Genomic DNA, 22,141 nt, shown 5'->3' on the forward strand with positions numbered 1-22,141 from the left:
ACTCCAGTTTTGGTTTTGTTTTTTTTTTATTTTTGGGGGGGCGGGGAGCAGGACATCCTGGCTGTGTCCAGGGAGGTGCAGCCATGGGGCTGAGACCTCACAAACACCAGCTCTACCTGTGCTAAAAGCGAATAACCCCCATCTCTGTGCCTGAAGACCCCACCCCTGCACCACGAGAACGCCAAGCAAGTTTCTGCAGAAGGGAATCGTGGCTGCAAGGGGGCAGGGGTGCCAATGGGGCCAAATTGTACACAGGAAGGCGTCCCAAGAGGAATTCTGGGAGAGAGGAAGGAAACGGGGGACTCGTCTCCAGCTAGGACACCCTGCCCCCCAAGCTCAGGAAGACACCCCCTTAACACTCAGCCCTGACGTGGTCGGGCTCTCTTATCCCCAGATCGGCAGGAGGAGCCCCCCAGAGCCTGGCTGGGGACACAGCTGTCCCTCCCTCCTGCTCCTTGCAGGGCTGGCAGTACCTGCCAGCAAACACACCCACGCCCAGCGCCCATGTTCTATTTTATCTCCTCCTCCAGCCCTGGCAATCGAAGCAAACTGGAAGCAGCCAACTGGTCCCAAAAGAGTAGGGCTGTCACCTCATCCCCAGCCTGTGGCTCTCAAGAAAGCTATTTAAACCCGAGCAGGCCCAACCCCAGAAGCTGGAGAGGGTGGCGCATTTTTCAGAAACCAAAATAACAGCTATAATCAGAGGTATGACCATAGGGCGACTCACCCCTGCCCAAACCCCAACTGTAGGGCCCAGAGCTCGGCCTGTCACATCCCCTGGCGGGACTCGGCTCTCCTAAGACCTCAGACCTAAAGGAACACAGCCCAGGAGGTGAACCCCCAAAGGCACTAGCCTCCTTCTCCCGCAGGTAGGCTGCCAGATAAAGGAGGGCAGCCAGTTAAACGTGAATTTCAGGTAAACAACAAACAGTTTTTCGGTATAAGCATGTCCTGATCATTTCATGGGACGCACTTAGGCTAAAAGGCATTCACTGTTTACCTGAAATTCACATTTAACTGAGCATCCGTTTGTTGTTGTTGTTTCTTGGGGTTGTTTGTTTGTTTTTGCTCAATCTGGCAACCGAGTCCTAGATCTACAGTTGGTGCCCAGGTGATGCCTAAATTCTTTTTTCTTGGCCAGTCATCCGGATTTATTTAAACTTATCTACATCAGAATCCTGTTGGGGGGGGGGGCATTAAAATACAGATTCCTGGGCCCCATCCATGATGCTATTCCAGGAGGTCTAGAAGGATGTCCGTGGATCTGCATTTTTAGCAGACTTTCCCAGAAGAGTCTATATTGCACCAGAGGTTTGAGAAGCAGCTGAGACCTAAACCTCGATCCTGCCTTTCTAAGACAACCTTGCAAATAAGACACCAGCCCCCTAGCCACCCTCCATCGCCTACCACGCCTGGGATCACTCAGAACGTTAAGAAGACAGCAAAATATACAAATACGTATTTTCAATCTGTAGACACTCCAGGTGAAGTTCAGGCTGAAGAGATGCGTAAGATCCAAAGCGTTTCAAGCCGCCAGAGTTCTACTCACTATGGGAGGGGATGGGGGGGCGAGAGGCGTTACCTGGTACCCACCTACAGTCTTGCTTCTTGCAGTACAGTCCCCTTGGGAGCTGATGTCATCAGGGATTCAGAATAGGCCTGAATGGCCTCCTTATCCTTTGAGCCCTTTTTACTACTACTCCAAAATAAATAGCACTTCTCCTAGAAGATAACCAAGCTAATTTATAGTTGACGTTGCAGCCAAACACACACGGTTTTTACACGGTTCTCCGATTTTCAAAAAGCAGAGGGTGGGGTACAGAATTTTCGAGTCCAACCACCATTAATGACTGGAGTTGGCTGAGATTTGGGGAGTGATGGTGTCTTTCACCAAAGACAGAAATACGAGCATCTTCAGGAAACACGCTTGGTCAGACCGGCAAGCTGAGCTGAAAAGGGTTTGTCAGCCTGAAAATGTAGGCCGAATCAAGGAGGGGAGATGGGCCGTGCTGGGCAAGGTGGATTGGCCGAGACTCGGCGAGTTGAGCAAGTGGCATTTTAAGGGTCTCGTGCTCTACTGACTGAGCTAGTAGGTGGCATTTTAAATCGACCAGAAACAGCGACATTTCTGTCTAAAAAAAAAATTTTTTCTTTCAAAAATGACTTGACAAGAAAAATGTCTCTGAAGAGAAATTAAAATACGTTGAGTTTAACGACATGCCATTCTTTTTTTTTTTTTTTTCCCCTATCAGGACAGATACATAAAAACACGTAAGGCCTAACCCCTGCTAAATCAAAAAATACATAATGGGATAAATTTCAACAGCTGGGCCTCCAGCAAAACCTGCGGGGAGGGTGCCTCAACCATGGTCAGTAGAGACGATGATATTCTTATCGGATTTGGGGGACACGGATGGGGGGTGTGAAGCAGGGAAGCTTTCACACTGTGCATCCTTCCCCTCCCCCTTCTGACGGACCATTAGGAGAGACAGAGGGCAGAGGCTGGCTGGTCCAGCCCCTCACCGGCTGCTCCCCTGGGCCTCACTCCTGGAAACCCACGGTGATGCTGGCCCCAGGGAGGCATCCACGGGTTGGGGGCTAGGGCTTCTGGCCCCTCTGTCCTCCCAGCATAATTCATTCCAAAAACCCTAGGGAGTTCCCTTCTGCTTTGGCTGGGGCAGTGACAGAGGACCGGGCCCCCAACGTTCACTGGGGGCTCAAAACACCAGAGGCCCTGGTACCCTCACACCAGTGCCAACCTTTTCCCCCAAAGGACTGGGAATTTGGAAGGGAAATCAGGTTAAGGGTCTGAAAGCCCAGGTTAAGAGCCTGGAAAGGTTTATCCTCGCCCCAGCAAACAAGCAAGTGAAGCAAGCACGCGTGCGAGCTGCCTCCAAGAAAGAGGAAAAAGAGAAAAAGCTGTTTGCCAGAGCTAAAGCAAGAAAGCAGGCGTTGCAGGTGGCCCGAGGGGAAGCAGGGGAGCTGGGCAGCCCCCGACCGAGGCTGAGGCCTGTGGCTGCAGGACGACTCGGGGGGCAGGGGGCACCCGGCGGGGAGGTTCTGGTTCATGGATTCAAAATGGCCTTTCAAGACTCCCTGCCACTGAGCCATGTCCCCTGTCCACCAGGTAGCTGCCCACCCATCCCCACTGCCCCGGGGGCCTTGCATCCACAGGCCTTGTCACCATGTGACGGCAGTAACTTGCTTAAAAGCCCCTGGTCTCCAGGCCTCACATCCTACTCATGTCTGTATCCCCAAAACTGTGCACAGTGACCCCCCCCAATAAGCTGTGAAGGTGCCAGTGAATGCCATGAATGAATGAATGATGCCAAATCAAGAAGGTGTATTTGTTGGAACTTCCCTGGTGGTCCAGTGGTTAAGACTATGCACTTCCACTGCAGGGGGCATGGGTTCGATTCCTATTTGGGGAACTAAGATCCTGCATGCTGCACAACGCGGCCAAAAAAAAGGGGGGTATTTGTTGTCGCCCCTTCTTTTTCCTGCCTCTGAATGGTAGATGCCCCAGGGCTGGCTCTTCAGGGCTCTTCTCCATCTGTGCTCCCTTCCCCAAATACCTGCTCCTATCCTGGTCCAAGCCACCATCCTCGCTCACCTGGGCCTCTTCACTGGTGCCCCTGCTTCCGCTCTCCCATCAGAAGACCAAGTGGCCACACGTTAACAGACCCAATCACTCCTCTCCTTAAAAGCTTCCAACAGCTTCCCGTCACCCCCAGAATCAGTTCCAAGCTGCTCACCCTGCATTACAGGACCAGGCATGACCTACGTCGGCCTCTCAGACACCACCTCCTCCCCCCGCTACCGCCATGCCCACTCCCCTCCAGCCACCCTGGCCCTGCGGGAGCCTCCAACACACCTCACCCATCCCTGCCTCAGGGCCTTTGCACTGGCCATTCCTCCACCTGGAGCACTCTTTCCCTGACTCTGTGCTGAGCATTCACTTCTAAGCTTAAATTCAACCTCTTCTGAGAAACCTTTTCTGACATTATCTCTATAGTTGTCCCCAACCCCCTTGGATGCTGCGGTGTCCACTTTGGTAGCCACATATGGCCGTTGAGGCTTTGAAAAGGGGCGAGTCCCAGTCAAGACCTGCTGTAAATGTAAAATACACACCAGATTCCAAAGACTTAACCCGAAAAAAAATGTAAAAAATTTATATTTTTTATCTTGATTACAGGTTGACATGGTCATATTGATATTTTGGATATATTTGGGTTAAATAAAAGATATGATTAAAATTAATTCCCTTTTACTTAAGGTGGCTATTAGAAAATTTAAATTTAAAATCACACACGTGGCTCATGTTGTATTTGTATTGGACAGCACTGCCCTAAGCCCATCACATTTTCTATCATCTTTATCATCGGTGAAATCATCTCTTCTGTTTATTTACTTGGTTTCCACCTGTCTTTCCAACTAGAATGCCAGTCCCCGCACCCCCCTTCCCCCGGAGTAGGAACTGCCTTGTTCACTGTCGTATGCCCTGTGCCTGCCAGAGCCTGAAAGCCAGCAGCTGCTGACTTGAAGAACAAACCGTTCAAGTACCAGGTCTCATGATCCAAAACCACCTGCAGCCCCTCCAAGGGAGGGTCCCCAGGCCTCCCAGAATAGGCAGAGAAGTGGTAACAGAATATGCAAGGGAAGCAAGGATGCAGCAACAGCTTCCCAGCCCAGGCAGAGACCTAGGACTGCCGCCCGCGGTGGGCTGCAAGCTGAAGGTGTCCGTGGGCACAGCAGGAAGGGACGGCTGGGGGATCTGATCTGAGCCCCTCCTTCCCCCAAGCAGGCAAGCAAGGGGCCACTCGGCCCCGGCCATGCTCTGGCCACCACCTACTTGGCTCCGGATTTGGTAGACGATGGGGATGAGCAGCAGGACGCAGCCCAGGGCAAGGATCACGTACTGGGCATAATGCAGCACCTTGGGCATCAACACCAGCTGGGTGTAGAACGTCTGAAGGGTCTCACCCTCCATTGCCCCGCTCTGGGGAAGAAGAAGGACAAACAAATGGACTGGTGCCACATACTGTGGGCCGAGGGTGCAGATGCCACCCCACACCACACCCCTCTGTTCCCCCAACCCCTTCCCCATCTCAAGCCCACTGGCCAGAGCATGCGATGGATGGAGCCAGCCATGCCTCTATTTCCTCTGGGGCCGCACAACAGGACTACATTTCCCAGACTCCCTTGCAGCTAGGCAGGCCCATGTGACCTGTTCTGGCCAATGGGATGGGGGCACAGCGATGCTACAACTTCCACGCCTGTCTCCCATGTGATTCTCTCCATCTCTTTCCCAATTTACTGAATGGAGACGGATTCTGAAGATCTCCAAGAGGGCAGGACCAGAAGATGGAAGGAGCCTGGATGTCCCTGAATGTCTGCGTGGAGCACAGCTCTGCCTGCCCCCCATCAGACTGTGATGTGAGTGGGAAGTGAACTTGACATTTGGAGGCTGTCTGTTCCAGCCGTTAGCTCACCCTGATTTAAAACGAGCTAAGCCAGAAGGAACCCTGAAAAGCTGGGAGAGAAGAAATTTCAATAAAAAGTTGACACCCTGAAAACCAACTTCCCTTCATCTCAGGAGAAGGGGCCACGTACATTAACAAAATTATTTTACACCCTGACCAGGGACTTTACAGTTTCATGCAGCTCCTGTGTTCCTCATCTCATGTGATCCTTTCAACCCAGTGGGATAACTGACATAAAGTGCTTGGAGAGGGCACTGTTTCTAACAGATTGTTCTGTATTACTCAGTCCAGCTACCCCAGCCCAGCCTCCCCACCACACACAGCCTCCTGCCCCAAATGCCCACATCAACTCCTCACTGAGGCATCAGACACCACGCCCTCCGGTGCCCAGTACCCAGGGAGAGGGAAGCAGCCTTACCTCTCCAAACCACATCAGCGGCAGGATCACCGGCTCGATCTTCCCAGTTTGTCTGGAAATAAGCGAGACCAAGCAAGTGAGAAGTTTTGTCGGGGTGTCTTAGATCAGACAGCTCTGGACCTGTGATCGGAAGCCCCAGGGTCAGGAGGGATTTGATGTTGCAGCAACTTGATCAGCATGGGCTTGAGGAATGGGCATCTCCTGACGGGGCGCAACCTGACAATCCAACAATATCTTTTTAAATGAAAAATTCTTACGTGGAGGGGCTGCCAGGGACCTAGCTGATATCCATTTGTTCTTTTTTAGAAACAGAATCCCAATTTTATTCAGGATGGCAATACGCCCAGCTAACAAACAACACGGTTTATGCTGATCACCTGCTTTCCTTTGGGGAGTCTGGAATCTGGGTCCATGCCAAGCAGAAGGCGCCTACGTGACCACCCCCCAGTAAACACCCTGGGTGCTGAGTTTCTACTGGGCATCTCTGGTAGGGGACACTTCACACGTGTTGTCACAACTTGTCACTGGGGGAATGAAGCGTGTCCTGGTGTGACCCTCCTAGGAGAGGGCTCTAGAAGCCTGTGCCTGGTTTCCCCAGACTTCACCCTGTGAGCCTTTTTCCCTTTGCCAATTATGTTTTGAATCCTTTCTCTGTAATAAATCACAGCCGTGAGTATAACTACATGCTGGGTCCTCTGAGTCTTCCCAGTGAATCATCAAACCTGAGAGTGGTCTTGGGGACCCCCGACACAGTCAGCTACTAGATAGCTGTGTGACCTTGGGCATGCTATTTACCCTCTCTGTTCCTCCTCTGTAAAACGGGGATTATAATGGAACTCCTCACAGGGCTCTAGTGAGGACGGAACACGACACCAAGAAAAACACCCAGCATATAAAAAGTGCTCTAGGGGAGTTCCCTGGTGGCCTAGTGGTTAGGATTCTGGGCTTTCACTACTGTGGCCTGGGTTCAATCCCTGGTCAGGGAAATGAGATCCCACAAGCCGTGTGGCACAGCCAAAAAAAAAGAAAAACATATAGTGCTCGATGTTTATTATTGTTGTCTTATCGTCAAATGCCAGCAAACAACTGGACAAACAAATATTCTGTAACTTCACCATTCTCGGGTCTGCTTAAAGAAGGCACAGCTGGAGGGGAGCTGGCACTCTCTCAGGGGACAGGACCAGAGTCAGCACAAAAGGTCAAAATCCTCAATTACAATTCTCAAAACGCGATTATTCAGTAGAGTATTGTGCAGTGAAATGAATTTACACCGTATCATCTACAGAGGAGACAGACACGGAGAACGCTCTGGAAATACAATGGCACGTCCCCTTCACTTTAGCCTCTTTAATCTGAGTTTGTAAGAACTGATGTAAATTGAATGCACGGAGTGTGCAACCCTGCTGCCTTTATCTCGTGAGCAAACAGCACAAAAGTTCCTCAGACAAGTCACAGCTAGACAGCTCTGCTTCCGGGCGGCGGTGTCTCCGGACTTGTCCCACATGGGTTCCTCAACAGCCCTCGGGGATGCTGATAAGCACTGCTGTTAGACCACCGCCCTTGAGACCACCATCCCAGCCCACAGGGGCAGCCAGGCAGCTGTGTGGCCTTGGTTCCGAACAGATGGGAACACAGAGGTCCAGAGACATCAGGGTGGTGGCTCATGGCCACCAGCAGGCAGAATCCAGCCACCCAGATAGACTGCTGGCTTGAGCAGCATTTGTCAAAAATCTGAATGAACCCCCAACAGGTGAAATTGTGTTAAAATCCAGATTTTGAAAAATGCATTTGCAAATGCATAGGATGTGGGGCACACTGAGGGCATGGGCCCTGGTGCTGGACAGAGGCTGGCCCTCGGCCCCATCCCCACTGGGCTCCTCTTAGTCACCTGCAGGCCCTGCACATCCAAGTTAGCAGACCAGGCACTGAGTGACGGCAGCCCCGTGGAGCTCAAGTCTGGGCAGCAGGCGCCGAAGGCACGCGTGGGGCCGTTTCACCAGCCACAAACGCTTCAGAAACAAACTCTCTGAGCAGCCTCAAAATGTAAAACTGAAAAGCTAGTGGGGGAGTGGGGATGGGCTGCACTGATGAGCCTCCCCACACTCAGACAGGGTGTTATTCTTTCCAGCTGAGAGGCGGCTCACAAAGCCAAACACATGCTCACATTCCTGCAGCCCAGGAATCTTTCTGGGGGAATTTTTTTTTAAATGAAACTATTTCAGATATGCTAAGAAGTACAGGGGACTTCCCTGGTGGTCCAGAGGTTAAGACTCCGTGCTTCCAAGGCAGGGGACATGGGTTCCATCCCTGGTTGGGGAACTAAGATACCGCATGCCACACGGTGCGACCAAAAAATTTTTTTTAAATAAGGAAGTACAGACCCTGACGTAACGACCAGTGTGCTCCCTCACCCAGCTCCATCCTAACTCGATGTTAAAACAAGAGCTGGCAAGGATGTAGAGACGCTGGCACCTCCCACGCTGCTGGTGGGAATGTAAAATGTCGCAGCCGCCCTGGAAAAGTCTGGCAGCTCCACAAACTCTTAAACATAGAGTCACCATATGACCCAGCAATTCTGCTGCAAGGTATGTACCCAAGAGAAAACATACATCCACACAGAAACTTATAAATATTCAGAGCGGCACTATTCATAATGGCCGAAAAGTAGAAACAACCCAAATGTCCATCAACTGATGAATAAAAACATGGTCTTTCCATGCAATGGAATATTATTCAGCCATAAAATGGAATGAAGCAGTGACACAGGCCACCACATGGATGAACCTTGAAAACATCATGTTAAGTGAAAAAAGCCAGACACATATTATATAATTCTATTCACATGATATGGCCAGAATAGGTAAATCCACAGGAACAGAAAGTGAATTAAGGGTTGCCTGGGGCTGGGGAAATGGGCAGTGACTGCTGAAGGGTGTGGGGTTTCTTTTGAGGGGGTGGATGGAAATGTTTCAAAACTGACTGTGGTGATGCTGCCCAGCTCTGTGAATATCCTACAAATCACCGAATTGTGCATTTTTAAAGGGTGAGTTTTATACTGTGTGAATTAAATCTTGATAAAGCTGTTACTGAAAATCAACTCAAAAAAAAAAAAAAAAAAAAGAAAACGAAAACCAGTGCTTAAAGAATTCCTCCCGTCAAGTGAATGGTCTCACTTCAGAAGACTGTTTGCTAAGTTTCCATTTTCAAACACTTGGTTTTGGCAGGATTTAATTTTTGCTACTCTGTCGAACGGGAAACAGCTTGGATGGAAGAGTCTGGCTAATTTGGGGGACGAATGTCAAGAGAGAACAGGGCAGGGATGTCAGGATGCAGTTTGGGCTCGGCTGAGAGCTAAGACCCTACCCCCCTCGGGGTTCAAGGGGCAGGGACCAGATTCCACATCCCGAAGGACCATCTCTCTCCCCAGATGCCAGGTTCCCAAGGACATGGCCAGAGTCCCGAGTCCCTGATCTCTCAACAGCAAGGCAGCCCGGGGCTCCCAGACCCCACTCACCCGATGCCTTTCACAGACTTAATGTAGAGGCTCAGCTGCAGTTTCACAGAGCAGTTCATGGGGATTCCGGTGACCTGCAGCAACAAGAACAGTGAGGGCCCTGGCTTCCCTGGAGCCCTGGGGACCCCTTCAAACAGCCTCTCCCTGGTCACGCTCAAGAGGGTGCATATCCCAAATGAACTGCCCATCCGATGGGGCTTCCGCTACCCACTCAAAGCCCTGACGGGTAAACACATGTTCCCCAAATGGCTCTTGTGTCCACAACCTTGAGGGAACCCCTCTGGTGAGCCAGCCTCGCTCTGGATGGAAAAAAAACTAACCCTTTCCATCTGTTCTCTTGCACAGTGCATCCCCCAGTGCAGAAGGACGTTTCCCAGTCATCGCCCCTCCCTCCAGCCTCCAAATAAAATAAAATAGATTTGCATGTTAATAAAGTCACTATCTTCTCCATTCACCCCCCATTCCCTCCCCACCAGCGTCTCAAAGAGAAAGTCTGCAGGGAGCTTGCTCGGCCCCTAGTGCCTCTGCAATACACCTCCACCCGATCTCCATTGCAACAGAGCTGGCCTCAGGCTCGTGCCAAGGGCAGGCGACGGTATTTTACAGAGAGCCTAGTGATATTGTGCGTTCGTTCTTTACTTGGAGATTTTTTTTTTCTTTGGCGGTGCCGCACAGCTTGCGGGATCTTAGTCCCCCGACCAGGGATCGAACCCGCGCCCCCTGCTGTGGAAGCGTGGAGTCCTAACCACTGGGCCGCCAGAGAATTCCCTATTTAGAGAAATTTTTAATTTCCAATTTGAGATCATGATAGAAAGCTTCCTTTGTGCAGGATTTTTTTTTTTTTGATGAGATCATTTTTTTTTAAGTAGTAAGTCAATAACACAAAAAGTGACACACATATAGGACCAAAACCAGGAAGGTGCTTCCAGAATGATGTCAGGAAATGAGAGTGGAAAGGAACCTAGGTTTGAGGACAGACTGCTGCTTCTTAGCTGAGACTCTTCTCATCTGGAAAGTGGAGACAATTCTGCCCACCTCACAGGGTTTCTGCAAGGGCAAAATAAAGGATGCAAGACAGCCACACTCAGAGCCATAAATGCTGTGTTGTTATCACATACACCAGTGGGAGAGGGCATTATCTTCCAATATAGCCTGGCATCCTGAGCTCTTTTGGGACCCCAGGGGCACAGAGCAACTGGCCAAAGGCCAGGCTCCCAGGACGGGGGAGAGTTTGAACTTGAGAACCCGGTGGGACAGGAGTGAGATTACCCGTGTGCAAAAGAGCCAGCAGGTGTGAGGCTGCCCTGCTAGCAAGGTTGTCCCTGGCTGGCGTCTGGGATCCTGGATTTCAGGAGGGCTCCCACCTCTCCCTGACAGATAAGAGGGGCTCACTGCACCAGGACAGTTTGTACAAACAGTGTGGTTTATGCTGACACCTGATTTCCTTCCGGGAGTCCGGAATTTCGGTCTGTGCCAGGTAGACGGCGCCTACATGACCAGCCCCAGTAAGAACCCTACGCACTGAGTCTCTACTGGGCGTCCCTGGTAGAGGACACCTCACACGGGGAATGAAGGGTGTCCTGTGTGACCCCCCTGGAAGAGGGCTCTGGGAGCCTGTGCCTGGTTCCCCCAGACTTCACCCCATGTGCCTTTCTCTTTGCTGACTGTGCCTTGTGTCCTTCACTGCAATACATCACAGCTGTGGGTACCACCATATGCTGGGTCCTGGGAGTCCTCCTAGCAAATCCTCCAACTTGGAGGTGATCTTGGAGACCCCGACACATCCTGCTTTCCAGACTCTACATTCTGGCATCTCCACTCAGGCCACTTCCTTCTCCAGGAAATGTGTCTCCTTCCCTCCTTGGCTGTTCTTCCAGCTGCCGTCCAGCCACCTCTTCTTGGGCAAAGCCCCGCCTGTCCCCCACCACCCCGCAATCTCAGAACAGAAACTTGGACCCGTGAGCCCACGTCTGTCACCACACCCTCCCCCGGTTTCAGGAGCAGAAAAGAAGGCACCAGAGAAGCCGCTTCCAGCAGGCGTTCTGTTTTCCGGGCTAATGAGATCAGAAATCAGCAAATCGACCCCATGACCATCCTCCCCAAATCGACAACAAAATCCAAGGCCACTTCCTCTCCCCGTCTGTCTCTGATCTGAAATGAGAAGTAGGAGAAGTCTACTTCTGCATCAGCTGATGGGCTGCTGCAAAACAGCAGTTTGCATCTCTCCAGCCTCCCAAACTTAACTGTTTCTTTCTCAATGTGGGGGAAAAAAAGGAAATCCACGCAGCACAATGAAAGTCACCAATGAGAACAGAGAAAAGATCTTGCTCTTGCTGGAATGCCCAGAAGCCAGGAGAGAGAGAGAGAGAGAGAGAGAGAGAGAGAGAAGCAGTGAAGTGAATGAACTAAAAGAGAAAGTGGAAAACCATTTGTTAGCTTTATAATAAAAGCCTTTTAAAAACTGGTTAAAAGTTTAAGACAGTATGGAAAAGCCTTAACACATCTAACAATAAAGAATGAATTTAACATAGAGCACGCCAATAGATTCATATTAATAAATTACTATCAACTTAATTCATTAATACCCACTTAATTAACTACATATTAATACAGGACAGAGTGTAGTGGGCATTAAAACACCTGTTTGTACAGCCAATATTTTAAATAACTGTAAATGGAGTATACCTTTTAAAAATTGTGAATCACTACATTACACATCTGTCACTGGTATAATATTGTACGTCAACTATACTTCAATTTTTTAAAAAAGGCTACATACTCTATGGTTCCAACTATATGACATTCTGGAAGAGGCAAAACTATAGAGACGGTAAAAGATCAGTCACTGCCAAAGGTTGGATGGGAGTGAAGGTAGTAGGGGAATAAATGGGTAGAACACACGGGATTTTTAAGGCAGTGAAACCATTCTGTAGGAGACTGTAATGGTGGATACAGCTCATGATGCATTTGTCAAAACCCATAAACCTGAACAACACAGAATGAAGCCTAATGTAAGCTACGGACTACAGTCAATAATAATAATAATATTATTATTATTCATTCATGTCGATGATTATGAGTCGATCGATTATTAATAGTCGATGATTATTCATTCATCGACTGTGACAAATTTCGTGCCAGGGGAAAACGATGTCTGGGAACTCTCTGTATTTTCTGCTCAGTTTTTCTGTAGGCCTAAAACTATTCTAAAAAACCAAAGTAAGGACTTCCCTAGCGGTGCAGTGGTTAAGAATCAGCACTTCCACTGCAGGGGGTGCCGGTTCGATCCCTGGTCGGGGAACTAAGATCCCACATGCCGCATGGTGCAGCCAAACAAACAAAAATGAAAGTATATTAATTTTTTTAAAAACAGACATATGCCATTGAGTATTCAGGTTTAGAGAAAAAGAAAATTTTAAAATAATAAAAACTTTTTTAATTAAAAAACAAAGAAGACCTATGTTTGAATTCGGCCTCATCCCTTACTCACGCTCAAGCACTAATATCTCAGTAAATCAAACCCATATTTACCGAGATGCTAGTACTTCTGTGGTAACTACTAGAATCCAAGCAATTAACAAGACAGAACAGACCTTTCCCTTATGGAGCCAAGAATCCCATTTACTAGCTGTAGCACTTAACCTATTTGGGCTACAGTTTCCCCGTCTGTCAAATGGGAATAGCAATGCCCACCTCTCAGATTATTGTGACAATTAAATGAGTTGGTGTGGGTGGAAGAATCTAGAACTGTGCCTGAAGCATAATGAGCATTCTAGAAATATCTGCTGAATGTGAAGGGTGCACAGTCATAGCTGACTTCACTAGCCTGGATTTTTATTTATTTTATTTTATTTTGTTTATTTTTTTAATTTGGCCGAGCCGCAAGGCTTGCGGGATTTTAGTTCCCCGACCAGGGATTGAACCCGCGCCCTCGGCAGTGAGAGCACGGAGTCCTAACCACTGGACCGCCAGGAAAGTCCCAGCCTGGACTTTTAGTGAAAAAAAAAAAAAAAAAGAGAGAGAGAGAGAGCTAGAAGGTGGAGTGCTGGGGGCTGGGGATTGAGTCAGCGGCTAAGAAAATCTGAGAAGTACCAAGGAAAACGGCATGGAACAGCACCAGGTAGAAGAGCTTCCAAAAAGGCCTGTGGGGGAGACCACAAGTGTCCACTCAGGACACAGAAACCCACAGAATTTATTTAATCAATGATAAAAAGCCACCGAGTCCAAATGGGCAAATTTCCAGTGAACGGAGGCACTAAGAAAAGAAGCAACTGGGTAAAAAACATGCCCACGGGAGGGCCACATGTACAGGTCTGATACCTTCCTGGTCCCTGTTTGTAGACAAAACAACACACAGGACAAATTCCCCAGAACCCAGTTTATCCACAAGATGTTCCAGGCTCTTGTCGGTACCTAAAGATCTTTATGGTATGTTGGCACAGCCAGAGGGCTGCCTCTGGCAAATTTGCAGGCTGATAATTCCTAATTAATTTACTGTCTTATAATCCTTTTATAGAGACAATTCCCTTATAAAGGGATAAAGTCCTTGCACTATGAAGTCGGGGCAAACTTCGATAGCCTAGAAGCTATCACTGCCAAAGAAATGCAGGCCTCCTATCACCCCCACCCTGGAACAGCTTGGTGCCTAGTGGGGAGAGGAGAAATCCAAGTGTGCACCAAACAGAAATCCCCACGCCCACCCACAGGCTGACAGGCAGGGGCTCACCGGGTGGATGTCCAGGAACAAGGAATGCTCTTCTGGGTTAGGGTGGAGGCCAGACACTGCCTCTGCCAGGACTGGGTCAGCGTTGTAGAAGTGAGGATGGGAGAGAAATAAGGGTGCGTCTAGAAGGCAGAGGGGCAGAGAGGGGATGTCAGACAAAGACAGCACGTGGGCACATCCAGAGACCTGCCCCTGTCACACCCTGGGCAAGGGGATGCGTAGGTGATGAAACACAGCCACTGCCTGCAGTGCACCCCCCTCATGATGATGACAAGATGCAAACAACAATAACTAGACAGAGAGAATTCATTCAGTCTGTAAATATTTACCAAGCGCCCAAGAGGCACCAGGAACCGGAACCCACCCAGCAGGGGACAAGCTCGGTGCCATAGGAATGGTAAAATAGGAGCTGCTGCTTCTGGCAGGAGAGATCAAAGGAAGGAGAAGAAGCTGGCTCAAAGATGCCAGACAGAGAAGGTGAGGGAATGGCGTTCCAGGTGGAAGGGATGGCAGAAGCAAACGCAGGGAGGTGGGAAAATGCGCAGTGCCTATGGAGCAGACAGTGCCTGGAGGGGAATGATGGGAGTTGAGGATAGAAAGACTTGAACTTGGGTGAGAGGAGGGGCATCTGGATCGCCAAGCCAAGCAGCCCAGACTGTCTTCTGCAGGCAACACGGCAATGATCAGAGATGCTCAGGTGTGCACACCTGCAGCCAGGTCTCCCTAACGTCCACGGGAGGGGAGAAGACACACCTGTTTTGCTCCTTCTCTCCCAGCAGCTGGTCTGTGGGATGGACGCCAACGTGTGAGAGCAGGGACTGACTTGGGTCCCTCTGGGTGGGAAATTCACACCCAGACGCCCGAGGCTGAACCTCTCCATCAACTGACCAAGCAAGGCAAACACCAATGCATCCTCGTGTGCTCAGGACAACATACAACAGGCCTGATGGACAATGGGTCAATGAGGAAAAGAATAAGCCTCTCTCAAAAACTGACGAGGATCAAGAACAGGCAAATCATAGAGACAGAACGCAGACTGGTGGTGCCAGGGGCCGGGGCAGAGAGACGGGGAGTGAGTGTAAATGGGTACGGGGTCTCCTTTTGGGTTGATGAGAAGGTTCTGGAACTAGATTGTGGTGGTGGCTGCACAACGTTTTGAATGTATTAAATGTCACTGAATTGTGCACCTTAAAATGGCTAATTGCGGATTACGTGAACTTCACCTCGATACGAACAAAAGAAAGAAAAAACAAACAAAACTCACAAGGTCTTCTTCCCTAAAACCAGCAGCCCATCTGCTGCCAGCCAGGTGACCCGCATTCCTGTTTATGTGTGTCTGGCAACCTCAAATGTCTAGATTCTTTCTGCTTTTCTTGGCAAAGTCAAGCACTGGTTTGGAATAAAAGCTGGGGTTTAATTGCTGTCTGACTTCATTTTTCCCAGAGTCCTTTTACATTCATTGCCTTAATGCTTCTCAACATTAATTTATTCATCCTAGTACCTCTTTGATGTGTTGCCATATCCAGATACCCCCTGCCCTGTTACATAATGTGCTTCTCTGAAGCAACTGCCATTGCTTTACATAAACGCTGTATTTTAAAGGAGAACCTTGCTATCTGAGGCATAAGTGGCAAACACTTGCCAGAATTAGAAAATAAATATAGGAATAAATACAACGTGAACGAATGAATGTTGTAGATTCTAACTAGAGACCTACATGAGGCTTGGACCCTGAGACTTGCTCTTTCTCTGTCAAAAAGAAAGACAGACGAGTGTTAGAAAGGTACTTTCTTCTGGAGGTGATCAGAAGGGCAGAAAGAGAATGGAAAGCAGAAGACCTCTCTCACCATGTAAGTCGATGTTATTTAAAGCTACCTCTTGGGACCTTCGAAGTCTTGGGCACCACCAGGGACAATGTTTCACAATTTGGAAAACCCTGTTTCCCATTCTCCCATCTCCACTGTGAAAGGAGACCAACAGAGCAAACACAAGGACCCCCCCCCCACCCCGGTAAGGGAAGCAGTCACCGAGCCAGGCCCTTGAAGGCGGCGAATCTCAAACAAGCCCCATCATGCCTCCAAGGCCGGGGTGGCGGGGTTAGGGGGAGACTGACATGGGCTGGACCAATTTGCCATCACCTTCCCTTGCTTCAGTTTGCTTGGTTTTTTAATAGCATGCATGCATGTACGTGTTTCTTTCTATTTTATTTCCAAGCAGACTGAGAGACAACACCCAAGTAATAAGTGGTAATTAATTTATAGCTTTATGGCACATCTAACCAGACCTAATTGCCCAGATCACCACAGATTAAGGGCCTCCACTGAGCAAGTCTCAGGACCCTACACAGCACAGAGGTTGGAGGAGAAAGAGTTCTCTGGGTCCAAGAACTTTTCAAGGCCCAGAAAGGGAAATGTGTGGGTATTTCTTATCTTCAGATAAAATGCCACAGAAATACAGACACAGGTGCACCCAAAGACATGTATGAGAATGTTCTTAGCAGCACTAGGGTAATGGTCAACAAGCAGAACCTCATCAGATGCCCGTGAACAGCAAAAGAGCTAAGGAAATGGAGGTGTGGTCCCACCGTGGAATACTATACAGCAAGGAAGAGGGCACCCACAACAACAGGGATGGACCTCACCAATGCGAAAATGGGTGAAAGAGGACAGAAATAGAGAAAAAGGAATATATGCTTTATGATTCCGGTCACATAAACACCAAAGGCAAGCAAAGCTGTGCTGCCAGAAGTCAGGCCAGTGACTGGGAGGGTCACTCCTGTCCTCTTTCTCCATCACTTGGTGGAATTTCAAAGTGCATGTGTCACTTGGGCATCTCTCTGTATATACGTCTCTTTCAACGTAAAAGAAAAATTTTTATTTGCATAACACATACATAATTCCCTTGCACTTTTGAAGTTCTTCTGGCACATGTGCTAAGATGAGGCAGTGCAATTTTCATCCCTAGCCCTTGGCAGTTGATGGATATGTAGTTTCTGCCTGTCCAGCACCCACTCTTTCTCCTGGAACCTACACCCCAATAAAGCCCCTCCCCTATTTTTAGCCTCCTGTCATGTGGGTGCTGGCCCCACCCACTGGAGCCAGGGGCTGAGCATGTGACACAGCCTGGCCAATCAGCATAGGCCACCCTTGGCCACTTACTGGTTCACAGCTGGTTATGTGATGCAAGCCAGCCCAATCAGAGCAAACTCTGGAACTTTTGCTGGAGTGAAGAGGAGCCAGTTGTCCCCTTTCTGCAGGACCCAGAGCTGGGAGGAGGTGAGCCTGGAGGCTGGAGGGGAGAGACTGCCTGGCAACAAACCAGTCTGGAGGAAAACTGAGCTGGCACGTGGCAAAAGGTAGCTTCGGGCAACAGCTGAGCTCTAGAGCTATGCCTAATGCAAAGGTAAACCAAGAAGTGCCCTTTTAGGCCTAATCAGGTTGGTGTAGCACCTGCTACTTGCCACAGCAACTGTGTAGCACACAGCCTACAAGGTCTCTGCACTGTCAGCTCACCTACAAGCAGAAATTCCTGTAAACACCAGTGAAGAAAGAATTAAGCAAACAGGGAACAAGGGCAGGTGGGCCAGAAGAGGCCACGACAGAGGTGGGCACTTCCAGGCCCAGCTCCAAACCCTTCACCCACGGAGCACTTCATTCTGCCTGAACTTGGGGAAACCGTCCAACCTGATGACAGTCCTTCCTCCCAACCCTGCAGCAAACTACCCCTCCCAAATTCCCATCTCCAGCCGGAAATGTGGTTCCAACCCAACAGGCCTCAGAAGTCAAGACCTCGAAAGATAAGGAGTGGCTTCTTGTCCTACCAGCTAGGGTGTCACACCCTAGCCTTGAGCCTCACTTCCCTCAGTGCAAGATACACCCACACATCCATGTGTTCCCACACTGTGTAAGCACCCACTACATACCGGGCCCAATTCTAGAAGCTAAGGACAAAGCCCTGCATACAGTATTTACAATCCAATACAGGAGACAGACGATAAGTAAAATAAAAGACACACTCAGTGATTTCAGGGAGTGATGAGAACCAGGAAGACAATCAAGGGTGAAATGACAGAGAGCAGCCGGGAGGTGGGGCAGGGGAGCAACTTTCGGATGGGAAATCAGAGAGCAGGCCTCCTTGAGGAGGTGGCATTTGAACAGACCAGGAGCGGGTAAGGAAATGATTCACACAGATCTACAGCAGCCTGGGGAACAGCTGATGCAAAGGCCCTGAGGCGGGACCAAACAAGATATATCCTAGAAACAGGGAGACGGTGGCGGGGCTGAAGAGTATCAGTGGGGAGAGTACGGGAAGAAATGACATTAGAGAGACGGGCAGAGGCCAGACCCTGACAGCACTGGGGCCTCTGCAGGGATTTTGCTCTACACGCACGGGGCGCTAGTAGACATTTCAAGCAAAGGATTGGGTGACAATCCGAGTTTTTGAAAGGTCCCCTGGGCTGCTCGCGGGAACAGTGTCCAACAGAACTTTCTACGATGATGAAAATGTTCTCTTTTTTCACTGTCCGTCCCACAGGGCAGTCACTAGGCACGTGTGGGTGGGGATCATCTGAAATGTGGCCAGTGCAAGGAACGCACTGCCTTTTTAATTTGCTTTCATTCAAACCAATTTCAATTTATCTGTTTTTTGGGCGGGGGGGGGCCGCACTGTGCAGCATGCAGGATCTTAGTTCCCCGACCAGGGATCGAACCCGTGCTCCCTGCGGTGGAAGCGCAGAGTCTTAACCACTGGCCCGCCGGGGCAGTCCCCGATTTCAATTTAAATAACCACACGAGGCCAGCGGTGACCACACTGGACAGTCTGGGAAACGGATGGTACACAGGGTGGCCACAATGCAAGAGGTGGGCCAACTAAAGGGGCCTGGACCACGAGGCGGCGGGGCAATGGAAGAAAGCAAGGATGCAGGAGTTAATTTGGAGGCAGGGCGCACGGGGCTCGCTGGTGACCTGGATGAGGGTTGGGAGAGGGAAATCGAGCTGACGTCCAAGGGTCCAAATTGAGCATGTGAGGCGGGGCGTCTCGGGGACTGGCACACAGCTGGAAAACACTGACGATGTCAGAGGACAGTGTGCCAGCGCCAGGGGCCACATCCAAGCCCACAACTGCACACTGCGGAACAAGATTTCACGGAACCATTGGGCTGCTGCCAGCTTCCTTCCCTCCCCAGGTGGGGTGGAAGGTCCTCCCCACGAAGCCTCCCTCTCAAGCCACCTATCATGACCTGGGAGGCAGAACGATGCCCTTCCCAAAGATGTCCGCATCCTCATCCCCGGGACCTGTGAATAAGTTAGGTTACACGACAAAGGGAATTAGGTCGCAGGAGGAACGAAGGCTGCTAATCAGCTAAAAATAGGGAGCGGTGGCCTAGATTATCCACGTGGGCCTGATATAGTCTCCAGGGCGCTTAAAACTGGACAAGGGAAGCAGAAGAGCTTCAGAAAAAGAGATGTGACCACAGGAGTGGGATCAAAGACTTGTGATGTTGCCGGTTTTGAAGACAGAGGGAGGGAACCCTGAGCGAGGAATTCTAGGGGCCTCTAGAAGCTGGGAAAGGCAAGAAAACGGAGTCTCCCCATCAACCTCCAGAAAGGAACGCAGCTGCTGACACCTGGATCTTAGCCTGGAGAAGCCTGTGTCAGACTCCTGAACTACGGGACTGCTTAAGATCATTAACTTGTGCTGTTCTAGGCCACCAGGTTTGTGGGAATTTATCAGGACAGCAACCGATACACCCAAAGCGTATTTTTTTTTTACGAGTAATCTTTCTGCTTCCCTCTTTATCTCCAGCCTAATGGGATTATCAAGAGTACAGAGGCCATGAAGTAAACAGACAGATAAGCCCCTCATCACGGGCCACACCCTCCCGCCCTCCCACGGGGAATGAGACATACTGAACCTGCAGGTGCTGACATTCTGAATTCCGGACTCCCGGCATGGGCAGAAGCCCTCATTGGGCGGGTAGACCGACCCGTTGGCAAATAAGGTGTTGGGAGCCACGAAGCGAAAGGTGGGGATGCCTTCGAACACCCCCTGCTCCTTGTAGATGAGCTTCATGGACCTGCGGGGACAAACGATGGAGGATGACACCTCAGAAGGTGGTGGCTGGAAGTGGGTGGCCCGAGTTGAGCCACGCCCCACGGGCACGGCCGCCCCCCCCCCCCCCCCGGGTCCCAGCAGCCGCCGTCTCTCGCCTGGCGAATTGCAGTGACCTCCCTTATGGGTCTCCCTGCCTCCCCCGCCTACGCCAATCCATTCTCCGCAAGCAGACAGAGCTTTAAAACAAGGACAGAATATATCGCGACCCCACTTAGAACTGCAATTGCTTCCGGTCTAATCTAGAATAAGATCTAATGTCCTCACCGTGGCCCACAAGCTTGTAGAGGGTCCAGCCCCTGCCTACCTGTGCTGCACCCCACAGGTGGTATTCCTCCCACATGCGCCATCCTGCCCCAGGGCCTTTGTATCTGCTGCTCCTGGTGCCTGGAATGTTCCTCCCTCTCATCCCCACGTCAGACCTCAGTTCCTCACTCAGGTCGTGGTTCGGCTGTCAGCTCCGTAGGCAGCAGCCACGTGGCCGACACCCTAGTCCCTCTCCTTTCGCTCACCCTGCCGTATTTCTCAAAGGCACTTCTAACCTCGAACATGGGCTGTGGATCAGAACCGCTCCACCCGTGCTGTCCACGGGGGCCACTCAGCACACGTGGCCTTAGAGCCCTTGAAACAGGGCCAGTCCAAGTTAGGATGCAGCTCTGCGTGTCAAATGCACTCCACATTTCTACGACTTGATACCCTCAAACAATGGAAAACCGCTCTTCAGTATTTTACATTTGTTTACACATTGTGAAATGATACCATTTTGGATCTCCTGGGTCCAACAAAACATCATTACAATTAATTTCACCTATTTCTCGCTACTTTTCTTTAATGCGGCCACTAGAAACTTTTAAACTGCAGATGGGACTTGAATTATATTTTTATTGGAGAGTGCTGGCCTAGACAATAGTATCACGTCAATGCTAAATTTCCTCATATTGGTGACATGATGTGGTTATGTAAGAAAATGTCGTTTTTAGAAAACACCCACTGAAGTATTTAGGCGTCCAATGTACTCTCAAAGGGTCCAGGAAAAATATACAGAAGGAGACAGAGAAAGAGAGAAGTGTGGGATGAGGATAAAGCAGAAGGGGCCAAAGAGAAACAACTGGGAAACTGGGGAAGGCAATGCGGAGAAAGTTGCACATTCTCGCAACTTTCCTCTAGGTTGAAATTCCTAATTTTAAGAAGTGAACACACGCAGAGCAAAAACACCTCCGCTCTCTGACACTCCCCTGGGGTGCGTGGGCCTGAGTTCCCCGCCAGGACATGACTCCCAGGGAACAGAGACGGGGCCCATCTTGTCTCTGCAGGGACCCCAGTGTCTCGCACAGACAGGGCTCCATCAAGGTTTGCTGGGGAGGCAGGTGGGTCGGAGTTCACATCAGTGAGATCCCAAGCAAAGCGTTTTTCCAGAGTGGCCTGAACAGAGAAGCCGAGGACAGGGCAGCACCCAGAGAAGAGCTCTAGGAGCCACTGTCTCTTCTCACCCCTCGGCCGGGGCCACTGCAATTGTTCAGCCCCAAGCTGACCTCCGAGGCTGCTACTCTGGAGACTGAAGGGGCTGCAGGAGAGGCATCGAGATGGCACAGCATCCAACGGGAAATTAGGGCAGCCAGGCAAACAGCACAGGGAGCCCATCGCTTGCCTTATTGCACGGTCCCCTGCAATCCTGCCCATTTCCTGCCCACCACGACCGAGCTCCAACAACCGCCAGCAGCCTGCCTCTGGGCCTTGCAAAAGCACCAGCAATTGGCGTTTGGCTCTTCATGGTGCAACCAAAGAGAATTCAAGATGGCGCCAAGGGCCGGTGGGCACACAGAGAGCCAAGCCCTTTGCAAGTTCACACCACAAGCCACTTGATTCGGCTCTGAGCAGCCACAAAGCAGATT

At 50.2% G+C, this 22,141-nt stretch overlaps 1 protein-coding gene across 1 annotated transcript in view; it reads right to left on the reverse strand.

Moving 5' to 3' along the window:
- The window catches only part of SCARB1 (scavenger receptor class B member 1), a 77,236-nt gene that overhangs the window by 2,874 nt on the left and 52,221 nt on the right, over positions 1–22,141 (reverse strand). The window contains exons 7-12 of the mRNA XM_061169349.1: positions 20,048–20,214; positions 14,142–14,260; positions 9,416–9,489; positions 5,902–5,953; positions 4,853–4,999; positions 1,594–1,722 (exon numbers count right to left, since the gene is read on the reverse strand). Coding sequence (XP_061025332.1) covers positions 1,594–1,722; positions 4,853–4,999; positions 5,902–5,953; positions 9,416–9,489; positions 14,142–14,260; positions 20,048–20,214 — 688 coding nt within the window. The remainder of the gene's footprint in view (positions 1–1,593; positions 1,723–4,852; positions 5,000–5,901; positions 5,954–9,415; positions 9,490–14,141; positions 14,261–20,047; positions 20,215–22,141) is intronic.

The sequence above is a fragment of the Eubalaena glacialis genome, chromosome 15 (assembly GCF_028564815.1).
Source record: "Eubalaena glacialis isolate mEubGla1 chromosome 15, mEubGla1.1.hap2.+ XY, whole genome shotgun sequence".
Lineage (NCBI taxonomy): Eukaryota > Metazoa > Chordata > Mammalia > Artiodactyla > Balaenidae > Eubalaena > Eubalaena glacialis.